Source organism: Sciurus carolinensis, chromosome 1, assembly GCF_902686445.1.
Source record: "Sciurus carolinensis chromosome 1, mSciCar1.2, whole genome shotgun sequence".
In the NCBI taxonomy this organism is placed as follows: domain Eukaryota; kingdom Metazoa; phylum Chordata; class Mammalia; order Rodentia; family Sciuridae; genus Sciurus; species Sciurus carolinensis.
In genome coordinates, this window is record NC_062213.1 from 183379876 (window position 1) to 183391839 (window position 11964).

At 34.2% G+C, this 11964-nt stretch overlaps 1 protein-coding gene across 8 annotated transcripts in view; it reads right to left on the minus strand.

Moving 5' to 3' along the window:
- Zmym4 (zinc finger MYM-type containing 4) overlaps positions 1 to 11964 on the minus strand; it is a 186496-nt gene that overhangs the window by 22933 nt on the left and 151599 nt on the right. For all 8 annotated transcript variants that reach the window (XM_047543837.1, XM_047543836.1, XM_047543834.1 and 5 more), the window contains 8 exons: positions 11800 to 11940; positions 11440 to 11477; positions 10040 to 10184; positions 6892 to 7010; positions 6064 to 6235; positions 3835 to 3888; positions 3273 to 3452; positions 2592 to 2686 (listed from right to left, as the gene is read on the minus strand). In XM_047543837.1, coding sequence (XP_047399793.1) covers positions 2592 to 2686; positions 3273 to 3452; positions 3835 to 3888; positions 6064 to 6235; positions 6892 to 7010; positions 10040 to 10184; positions 11440 to 11477; positions 11800 to 11940 — 944 coding nt within the window. The remainder of the gene's footprint in view (positions 1 to 2591; positions 2687 to 3272; positions 3453 to 3834; positions 3889 to 6063; positions 6236 to 6891; positions 7011 to 10039; positions 10185 to 11439; positions 11478 to 11799; positions 11941 to 11964) is intronic.

An 11964-nucleotide genomic window follows, 5' to 3' on the forward strand; every position in this document is an offset into this window, starting at 1 on the left:
CAGAGCCACAAAACAAAACAAAATGAAAACACTGGATCATAAACATAAAAGCTAAAACCATAAAACTTCTAAAAGAAAACATAAGAGAATCTCTTACATGAGTTGGATAAAGGTTTTTAGCTGACATATTAAAAACATGATCCATAGAAGAATAAAAATTGGTGAAGTGGATTTTTCTTTTCTTTTTCGATTTTGGTGGGGTACTGGGGATTGAACCCAGGGGTGCTTAACCACTGAACCACATTCCCAGCCCTTTTTAATATTTATTCAGAGACAGGGTCTCACTGAGTTGCTTAGGGCCTCACTCAATTACTGAGGCTGGCTTTGAACTTGTGATTCTCCTGTCTCAGCCTCCCAGGCTGCTGGGATTACAGGTGTGAGCCACTGCACCCGTTGTGAAGTGGACTTTCTCTGGAGCCTTTTTTTTTTTTTTTGTGGTACTGGGGATCGAACTCAGGGCCTTGTGCTTGCAAGGCACTCTACCAGCTGAGCTATCTCCCCAGCCCTTGAAGTGGACTTTCTCAAAATTAAAATCTATTTACCACTAAGAAAATAAAAAAGGAAATCACAGAATAAAAGCAAAACTTCAAGTAGATAAAGGAATTATGTCTGTAAGAAAGTATTTACAACTCATTGACAACCAACCCCTCCAAAAACAAAAAAGAAATGTGCAAAAGGTTTGAATAGATACTCTACCAAAGACACAAAAATGGCAAATATGCACGTGAAAAGTTGCTCAAAACCACTAAACACAAAACCAGAATATGACGCTACTACAAAGTCACTGGAATGTTAAAATTCAAACTCCACAATATCAAGTGTTTGCAAAGTCACGGAACTTACAGACTCTTCAACATGTTAACTGAAATGTGAAATGGTATATCCACTTTTATTTCTATGTTTTTTGGCAGTACTGGGGACAGAACCCAGGGACCCTTTACCCCTGAGCTATATATAGAGCACCAACACTCCTTACCCCTGACCTTTATTTTGGGGGGAGGGTTTCACTAAGCTGCAGAGACTGACCTCAAACTTGCAATCCTTCTCAGCCCTGAGACAATAGGATTACAGGTTATGTGCCACTATGCCTGGCAGTAGATCTATTTTCAAAAATAATGTGGCAGTTTTCCTATAAAGTTAAAAGTATATTTATTGTAAAACATAGCAATCCCACTTCTAGATATTTTTCTTTAAGAGAAATGAAAATATATGTTCACACCAAGGCTTATTCTAAAATATTCCTAAGAATGTTATTCAAAATATGCCACACTTATCATCCTAGATATTTGGAAGACTGAGGCAAGAGGACTGCAAGTTTGAGGCCAGTCTTGGGCAACTGAGTGAGATATTGTCTCCAAAAAAATAAAGGTGCTGAGGAAGTAGCTCAGTGGCAGTACTTGTCTAGCATGTTACATTTAATCTCTAGTACCAAAACCAAAAACAGCAATAAGAACAAAAAACCCCAAAATGGAAACAACACAAATTTCCATCACCTGTCAAACAGTTGCACAAATTTTGTTTGTCCTTAAGAAATGCTACATAAAACTAAAAAACTAAAACCACTGAGACATGAAACAACATGGATAAATCTCAAAAACACTATGCTAAGTGAAAAAACCTAGACATAGAATACAATATACTTATGAGGCCATTTTTATGAAATTTTAGAAAAGGCAGACATTTCTATCAATTGACACAGAATACTGGTGGTGTCAGCAAGTGGAGATGAGGCTGACAGAAAAAGGTTCTGAAAAAACTTTCTGGTTCTTTCAGAAAAAAGAATTTTTCATAATTGTGGTGATCTGAACATACTGTATACATGTGTCAAAGTCCATCACATTATACCTTTAGAATTTATTAAATTCAATTTTCATAACTCAACAGAACCAATTAAAAAAATAAGTATTCTTTTAACTTTGATAAGGGAAAAAACCCTTTTAACAAAAGATAGCCTATATGACCTTCACCATTATACTTTACTATATAAAATAGTGAACTTAAGTATTAGAACATAAAGAGTAGCTAAATTTAGACTTTTTAAAGGAGAAACATACATTAAAAAGGATTATGAAAACTTTTAAATATAATAAAACAAACTGTTAATTACAGAAAAGAAAAAGAATAAGGAAGGAAGGAAGAGAGGGAGGGAGGGAGGGTCAACCTTGACTGAAAGAAATGTAAAATACAACCAGACACAGTGGTTTATGACAGTAATCCCAGCAACCTGGGAGGCTAAGGCAGGAGGAGGATCGAAAGTTCAAGATGGGTTTCAGCAATTTAGCGAGATCCTAAGCAACTTAGCAAGACTCTGTCTCAAAAAAACAACACCAAAACAAAACAAAAAACCAGCTAGGAATATATGTCAGTGGTAAAGCACACCTGAGTTTAATTAATTAAAATGAAATGTAAAAAAAAAGATGTGATACTGAACTTTAATAAATAAAAACAAAAAGCACGAAAACATGAGGCTGTAAAATGATGTAGGAAACTACTTGATTCTAGCTATTACAGAGGTTTATAAATAGCAGGAACTAATAAATACTGGTAAAATAAAGGAAAGAAAACTGTAGAAAAATCAAGTTGCTGCTTACTCTTCGTCTGGGCTGGGGGAAGCCATCTCTGTGTCGTCGTCTTGTTCGGGAACGTGCCTGGATCCCCTGTCCTTTGTTAAGTGGGTCAAAGGATTCTATGACATCAGCAGAAAGTATGATAAGAGTTAATTAACTTCCAGATTTAAATAAAGATTTAGCCTGGGGAAATACTAGGTAATCATCACTACAGTCATTAATTTGTTTGTGATGAGAATTTATATACTTAAGAGAAACAAGGGATACAGTACTTAAATGAAAACTTTACTAACAAGCAAGAAAACTTCCTATAAATGGTTACTGTGGGAAAGGAAAGGAAAGAAAAAGATGTTCAAAAATCAATGTTCAAACCAGTGACTTGGGAGGCTGAGGCCTATAGGAGGACTTCAAGTTCAAAGTCAGCCTCAGCAACTCAGCAAGCACCGGTTTCAAAATAAAAAATACAAACAACTGGGGATGTGACTAAAAAATTCCTGATACCAAAAACAACAACAACAACAAAAAGCTCAAAACAATTTAACCACTTTTGAGAACAATATAGTACAAACCAACAGCTACAAAAACAGGAACCACTTGTACCCTAGATTATTTCTAACACATTTTAACTGCTTTATAATGGCAATCTGGAGTTTCACCATCTTCTAAAATAAAAGACTTTAAGTGAATAGGTTCTATTGCACAAACCTGATGGAAAATCTGCTTCCAGATCCTGTTCGGTTTCCCCTTTCGAGAACTGTTTCAGTTCTGAATCAGCTTCTTGCACAGCATTTGACTTTAAGGCATAATGATTCAACTCTTCTTCCCAGCTATGGGGAGTAGATACTGCCTCTGATTCAAGATCACCACTATATGTACTTCCTTGGTCTGAAATATTAAGAAAACAAACCCTCAAAACAACATAGCCTCTACACATGTCAGAAACCTTCCTAAACTTCTGAACACCAAATCTGAAATACAACTGATGAGCAATTACCTAGGGACACTGAAGAATGAAGGAATTTGTTCGTCTGTCTTACAGAACTGAATTCATATTCTTGGTAAGCACTTTATAGCTTATATCAATCCTTAAAACAAATATTTGGGGTAGCTTTTATTATTCTCATTACAGACTGGCATGTGCCATAGACACGTGATGCTCCTTAAAAATAGTTAAAATCAAAAATATTAAATGGAATTCTTTCCAGGCTTTAATTACTAAGAAAGGGTAGAATTTCAAAAAAACCAAAGTATATTTATAACTACAAACCTTTTTCAAATATCTTAGTGTCTAGAAACAGTTCCTGTTCAGAAGTCTGAGATCCTAAAGAAAAAGCAAAACACATAAAAAATGACTTATAATTGTACAAAAACAAACTGCATTTCAAATGAGATGACTGTTATATACATGAACAATACCATGGAGTTCTAAGTCAACAGACTTCATACACATAAAGGGCAATCAATATAATTAAACATGAGTGGCAAAAGCAGTTCAATTATCACTATTAATAGTGGTTATACTTCTAGGTAGTGGTATGAAAAAATTCATGGAGAGAGGAATTTTTACTTCTGATTTTATACTCTGTTATATAAAATCCTTTTTTAAACCACACCCTCCATATTTATTCAAAGATTAACACATCTGCTTTAAGTTGTTTCCCCAAATACAATAATCTTTACTATCAAACTGAAAAGTCAATAGACTTATAATTAAATGTTTTATTAGCTGACCATGGCAGTGCACAACTGGAATTCTCTGTTACTCAGGGAAGCTAACATGGGAGGATGGCAAGTTCAAGGTCAGCCTCAGTAATTTGTCAAGCCTGTCTCTCCTCAAAATAAAAAATACAAAGTACTACAGATATTATCTCAGTGGTAGTAAATACCCAGAACAACAACAACAAAAAGTTACATGAGCATTCAGCATATAGAACTAAACAGAACATAGTACTATCAACTATAAAGTACAGTATAAAAAGTACGAAGCTGAAAGATTCAAGTGGTGTTTTTTTTTTGTTTTCCTTCTAGGTTACCCAGGAACCTTGTGGGTTTCTTTTCCCCCTCCTAAAATCGAAGAGAAATTACAGCCCTAGATCCCCTTAGCTGGAATTCACCTCTCCTACACTGTTTCTAAACCATTTTATTTCATACATACTGCAGTGATTATGCCTCTTGAAACTCAGTTTTTCAAGTTTCTTAATCTGGCTCAACTATAGAAAAAGGCAAAAGTCACAGCATTTGCACAGAGCAAGAACTTGACAAAGGTTAAACGTTAATGTGAAAGGAGAAGCCAATTTAAAATGATGTATATAATCAAGAACTGTCTGAACTTCCAAAGTAAATGTATTACCAAAGATTAGACGATCAAGCACAGGGACAATATTTTGGAACATTAAATTCTATACGTATGCATCAGAATTATGAGATTTTAACATTAAGGAGCAAAATAATAAAGAGATACTGGGAAAAGAATAAATAAGCTTCCATCAATCTCTCAAAATATATGACTTAGAAACTGTTTCAAATCCTACAATGTTCAGAAAGTCATCTAGCTTTTACTATGCAAAATTAAAACAATGTGACTAGCCTTCTAAAATCTAACACTGAATAAAAGAAAAAACTGTCAAAAGAGTAAATTTCTTAACTCATCAGTGATACATGAAAAGGTCTTTGTGAAAACTCAGCTGCATATTTCAAATATTATAAAGGATATTTTCTCCATCTCTTTCTACATCTAAAAATCAAGGACATGTTAATTAAGGCTAGAAACCTTTCTGGTATATATGTGTATATCTGGTTAATATGTTCTTTGGTTCCACGCTTGCTGACTGCATAATCAGTGCAAATCTAATACTCTATTTTTATATGAGAAATCTAAAGTAAACAATACCCTCCTCTTAGGGCTCTTGTAGAGATTAAAATAAAACAGGCAATACTCAAAATGCACTTAGGGCAATGCTGAAGGTATGGGAAATATGGATGAATGTTACTATCATCCTTGTTCCAACCTAGTAAAATGAGATTTATATATAGACCATTTTGAGCTCAAAGGTTTTACATCCTAAGGTTCTGTTTACCCTTTATCAGCATGCTGGTGATTATATATCGGGAATTTGTATATGGAGATCATGGCTTTGAATACACAGATAAAACTGAGATTATCATAATTTAAGTTTAAAAATTACTTGAATTACCAGAAATTTTGTAGATGTCTTTTTTTTCCTCTTTCTTTAGTTTTCCTTTTTAAAAAAACTTTTAAGTGGGTGGGGGTGGGGGAGGAGGGATCAAATCCAAGGGCACTTGACCACTGAGTCACATTGCTGACCCTTTTTATTTTTTATTTAGAGACAAGGTCTCCCTAAGTTGCTTAGGGTCTCGCTAAGTTGCTGAGGCTGGCTTTGAACTTGCTGTCCTCCTGTCTCAGCCTACTAAGCCACTGGGATTACAGGTGTGTCCACCATGCATGGCTTTTTTCTTTACTTTTGATTGTACCAACCTCCCTGGGATAGAGTCTTTTCCTTCTCTTCATCTTCTGCAATCATTTCTGCCATCTCAAGGAGATCAGCTTCAAATGGATGTGTAGGGAGTTTATCCTTAATGTCTTCAATACTTTCAGGGACTTTATCTTCATTATCCATTGAGGAGGGAATAAGCATGGGGACAGGCATCTGAAAGACCAAGGACAGACTGAAGAGTTTCTTACACAATAGATTGTTCTAAAATCCATTATTTATGAGATGATTTAAGTAATAAAAACAATAAATTCAAGATGTTATCATTGCTGATGATAATTATTCATTTTTGTAAGACTAGAGCTATTAAAATAAAACGTTAATAAGTCCTTTTCTGAACACTCTACAAAAAATATGTCTCTGAATCCTTCAAAATAGTAATTCTATAACTCAGTTTCATTTTTGTTTTGGCATAAACTCCTTGCTTAACATTTTCATACAATGATTTCCCTTAAGGATTCAGTATAAGAAAAATAAATGTTAAATAAAAATAAATAAAAAAATAAAATAAAATAAAATAAAAAACTTTCTTTAAAAAAAGACCGAGAAATAAAAATCACAGTATTCTTTTCACCCCGACTAGAATCTAAGATTCTAATACATGCAGTTCCTGATCTTTTTCAATTTGAGTGGTTTTATATCATCTTCTCTGAGAAGGCAAGACATAACTAAAAATAGTCCTCTACATACTCCAGAGTCAACCAGAAACAGTTACATTCTACCAATGAGTGAAAATTTCTTTAGAGAGCTGTATAATTTTAACTGAGGAAAACACATGCTAAATTAACCTTAACCTCTACATGAGTACTCACTGGAACAGGAATTCCAAAGGGAACTGGTGCATACTGAGTATAAAGATGAAGAGGTATCGGCACAAACACTGGCACAGGAACTGGCACCACAATAATCTGGGGCTGACTTGGAGTGTCTTCTAATGGAGAAAAAAATTGACAAACAAAAGGAGAAATATTTTAATAAAATATCTTTTAGAAAAAGGCTATGGAGATTTGTGTTTCAAAGTAAGTATAATCTCTAATAAGACATGCTGGATAAAAGACGAATTTATCTTCAATAAATGGTACCAGGAAGATAAAATGTATGCAAAGGAATGAAGCTATACTCCTTATCTCTTACTACATTAAAAAAAAATAAACAAACTCAAAATGGACTGAAGAAATAAATGCAAGACCTGAAACTACGAAACTGTAGAAGAAACTGGGAAATGCTTTAGAACACTGATCTGAGCAAAGATTTTTTTAATATGGCCAAAAGAGCAGAGACAACATAAGTAAAATGACAAATAGAAACAATTAGAAGAGTTAAGAGTAAAGTTACAGACCAGAAGAAAACATTTTTAAACTATTCATCTGACAAGGAATCTATATCTAGAATGTATAAGGAATTCAAATAACAAGCAAAAAAAAAAAGTAATCTGATTTTAAATTGGGCAAAGGATCTGAACAGATATTTCTTCAAAGAATAAATAAAAATAATGGACAATGCTAAGGTTTGAATGTTTGTGCCCACAAGACTCCACTATAATTAGGCTTGGCCCCTGTTGAGAGATGTGGAAATCTTTAAGAGGTAGGAGCTACTGGGAGATCCTTAGATCACTGGGTGCACACCCTTGGAATGGACTATGAAATGCTAGTCTCTTTCTGCTCATGGTTCAAGATGCAATTATTTGCTTGCTCCCATATGTGCTCCTCCCAATGCTGTCCATACCATGAAGTAATGAATGGGACTGAGTTGATGCCAACTGGCCTTTGAACATCCAAAATTGTGAGATGAAGAAACCTATTTTCTTTATAAGGTTAGCTGCCTCAGGTTTTTGATATGAAAAATGTTCAACATCACTAATGATCAGGGAAATATAAATCAAAATCACAATATCACCTCAGAGTGACTTATCAAAAAGACAAAAAATAATGAATGCTGACAAGGATAAAGATGAATTCTACACTGTTCATGGAAATGTAAATTAGTACAGCTATTAATGGAAAACAGTATGGAGGTTCTTCATAAAAAAAGAAATAACTGGATGTTGTAGTTATTCAGAGACTAGAAAAGCTGAGGCAGGAGAATCACAAATTTGAGGACAGCCGTAACAACTTAGTGAGACCCTGTCTCAGAATAAAAAATAAAAAAAGTTGGGGATGTGGTTCAGTTCTTAAGCACTCCTGTGTTCAATTCCAGGTTAATAAAAAGAGAGAGAGAGAGAGAGAAACATGAAAACACAAGTTAGGTATGGTGGCATTTGCCTGTAGTAGCAGCCACTTAGGAAGCTAAAGCAGAGCACATCAGCATGGGAGTTCAGGGTCAGCTTGGGCAACTTCGCAAAACCCAGTCTCTGAAAAACAATTGCAAAAACTAGAAACAAAACTATCATTTAAAAAGAACACAGGATTCATTCTATTATTTAACAAAAAATATCTATAGAGAACTTTCTAAATTCCAGAATATGTGATAAATAACTGTAAAATCATTAATGTAGAAGAACAAGTGACAAAAACAGAAAAGCTGATAATCTGACTAGGATTAGAGGTGAGAAGATTGTAAGGTATCAATTTTAGCATGGTGCAGGAGACAAAAAATATATATATATTACTTGATTAGACAGGCTTGATGGTCAAATTATATAATATTAAATAAGTAATTACTAATACAATAAAAAGAAATCATTAAGTTAGCTATAGCTATTTTGTGTGGTCAATGGACCAGCAGCACTGACTTTACCTAGGAGTTTATAAAAATGTAAATTCTCAAATTCCATTGAGTAAGAAGCAGTTTATGAGTATATTGAGAAGCACTGGCCTATAGGACAACCTCACAGATTTAGGAATCTAAGATTCCTTTCTAGTTTAAAAATTCTGGGACTTTTGGATGGAAGCATGAGAAAACTATGCAGATCCATTCCCTAGTGCAATAAGCAAAGCAGATGAAAACTCCTAAAACTGTCTGGGGAACTATCCTAAGGGCACACAGCCAATGAAGAAAAATTTCTTCAAGAAAAACTATTAAAATTCAGTAAGAATAGTGAATCTATGATATTCCAGTCCCTACCTGCTCTATCACCCAAGTTCAACTCAGCTCAGCTTGACATAAGTTCCATTCTGAGTCACTGTAACAAGGAAGAACAAGCTTCTCTCCCCAATCAAGGATTACCAAACTCACCAGTATCAGGTAAGAATTACCAAACTCATCAGCATTTCTCATTCCCTCCAACTCAGGGTTGAAGAAACTAAATTGCTGGTGTGTATGGCCAAGCTTTAGCCAACTTTCATTTATAGGATGGAGGATCTAAAATAGGAATAGGAAGCCAAGAATATTGGAGTCCTGATCACCCTCACCCCAGCTCACTTATAGGGCAAAAGCTGCATGCCAGCAGAGGTCAACTAAGTAGACCAGAGGCTACCATCCTGCCCAGTTTTCAGAGAAGCAGCACAGAGATTTTTCCTATGGAGAGAGGCAATTTATAAGGAAGAAAGCTCCTCTCCTTCTTTAAAAAGTTCTTTTCTGAAGCTCTCCCCAAGGCAACCAACTTTATTTAAAACAGAGTGTGAAGGGCTGGAGTATAGAGAGGGCTTACGTTAGAAGGAAGGAACAAGAGAAGGAAGGAAGGGGGAACAAACAAAACAGAGTTGTAGTAGTTCAAACTTAAATAGCCCCTCTTTAGAACCTGCCTACATTACTCCAAAGCTTATGCTTACCCCTCATTAATACAATCATTAATAAGGAAATCAAATGAAGTGTTTACAGAATGCCATTATCAATTAACTTTCTTCTCTTCAACCTAACTTGTTAAGCCTCAGGGAAAAAATTTTACTCAGAGATGTTGTGAGAATTAAATTGGCAATGTATATAAGTGACCCAAGACCTTACCCAGAAAAAAGTGTGTCCTTAATGTAAGTAGATCCCACATTCCTTTCCCATAAAAAAAACAAAGTCCAAGGAACATACCTGTCTGGCATTCTTTATTTTGGGTATGTGGTTTGCAGGAAGTGGCTTTAGTCTGTGTGATAGGTTTGCACAATAAAGCTTTATTCTTCAAAAGTCTTGGAGGCTGGCAAGGAGGCAGTTTTAGGGCATCTGTTTGTGTACTTGCCTATTAAAAAATAAAAGAGAAACCAAAGAGGTTTTCAAAATCTTATCATTAATTATAAGAACTATTACAATTTTAAAAGAAATACCAAGGGAACAATATTGGCCAAATTACAATGTTATACTTTGTGTATGTACAAATATACAACAACAGATCCCATCATTATATACAACTCCAATGCACTGACAAAAAAAAATGTGGCAAGAGAAAAACAAAACCAATTATTATATGGGAATTATGCAGAAGATACAGGATGTAAATATTCAACTGAATGTCAGAAACACAGTATTTCTGAACCATTAAAAGTAATCAATGGGTATTTTAATAAGCATATATTGATTCGATGTATTTAGTTCCCACTTCTGTACATTAAGTAAAATGCTAATCCTATTATAATACATTGTAGATCAGTAACAATACTGGCAAGGTTTGAAATAAGACCTGTTATTTCTTAATCAAGTTAGAATTACATAATCACTGTCAGAGGACTGAACTAGGAACAACAGAATCATTTATGATCTTTAAAGTAACTTGAATAACAATGATTGAATTATTCCAGAGACCAGTAAACACTTTAGAAATGCCACTGTTCCAGATATGATTTTTGCTCATTATGTATTTTCTTCTTCTTTTAAGAGACAAAGTAGAAAATATTAATGAGTTTTTAAAAAATGAATGGTTATTTACAATATAATCTTCATGAGACAGGGTGAGAATAAGCTAGCTACACTTTAAAAATATTTTATTGACAATCTTAAGTATGTTATAAATCATCTGAAAGTCTAAAAGATAAAATGCTTAAATTCTGTAAAATTTAACTCTATACCATTTTAAAAAAAGAAAACATTCAGTAACAGCATAATTGTAGCAAGCATTCAAAGAAATTAAAGTACACAATAGGGGCTGGAGTTGTGGCGCAGTGGAAGGGTGCTTGCCTGGCAACTGGGAGGCCCTGGGTTCACTCAGCACTACATATAAATTAAAAAAAAAAAAAAAAAAACTAAAATTGAAAAATAAGAGATCCACTGACAACTAAAAAATTTTTTTTAATTTAAATTTTGAATTATTTACAAAAAGAAAAGAAATTAAAGAAAAGATCTAATTAAATAGTCAAGAAATCCTATTCCTGAACAAAGGTTAAGAGAACTCATGAAATTTATTTTAAATAAAGGAGGGCAAATTAGCTTGGCTATATTTGTATTGCTTAAGAACAGAAAATAAATACAGTGACAATACCAATAAAAATAATAAAACTTACATCCCCAATGATTTTCGCGGTTACCGTTGGAACTGCACCTTGATATAAATTAAAAGAAAAATTTAGGATATTTTACAGTTATTTAAATATTAGTATTAAAAGCTGATTATTGGTCTATAAGAACAAAGTCTCAAACTAAGAGCATGTTTATCTTCATTCAATTCAGTGGAAGAAACTAGCAGTTCTAAAGTAAGCATAGGATGGAGAGAGATGGAAAGTACTATTCAGGCCCTACTCACAGTGAGTCACTCACTATTCCTAATATGAATGTGTCAAACATATAACCACATGAGAAAAAGGCAGAAAACCACTATATTTAACTCAAAAAGACTACATAAATCCTTTCAAATCCAGTCATACCTTGTAAGACACTGTTAGAATTCACTGTGGGTTGAGCAGCAGGAGCACTTGCCAATGACACCACGTTAGCTATAACTGGAGTTGAATCTTTTCTGAGAGATGGGGGCCCTGCAGAAGCAGCTTGAACCATGGAAATACTTGCTGGTTAAAATAAAAATAGAGAAA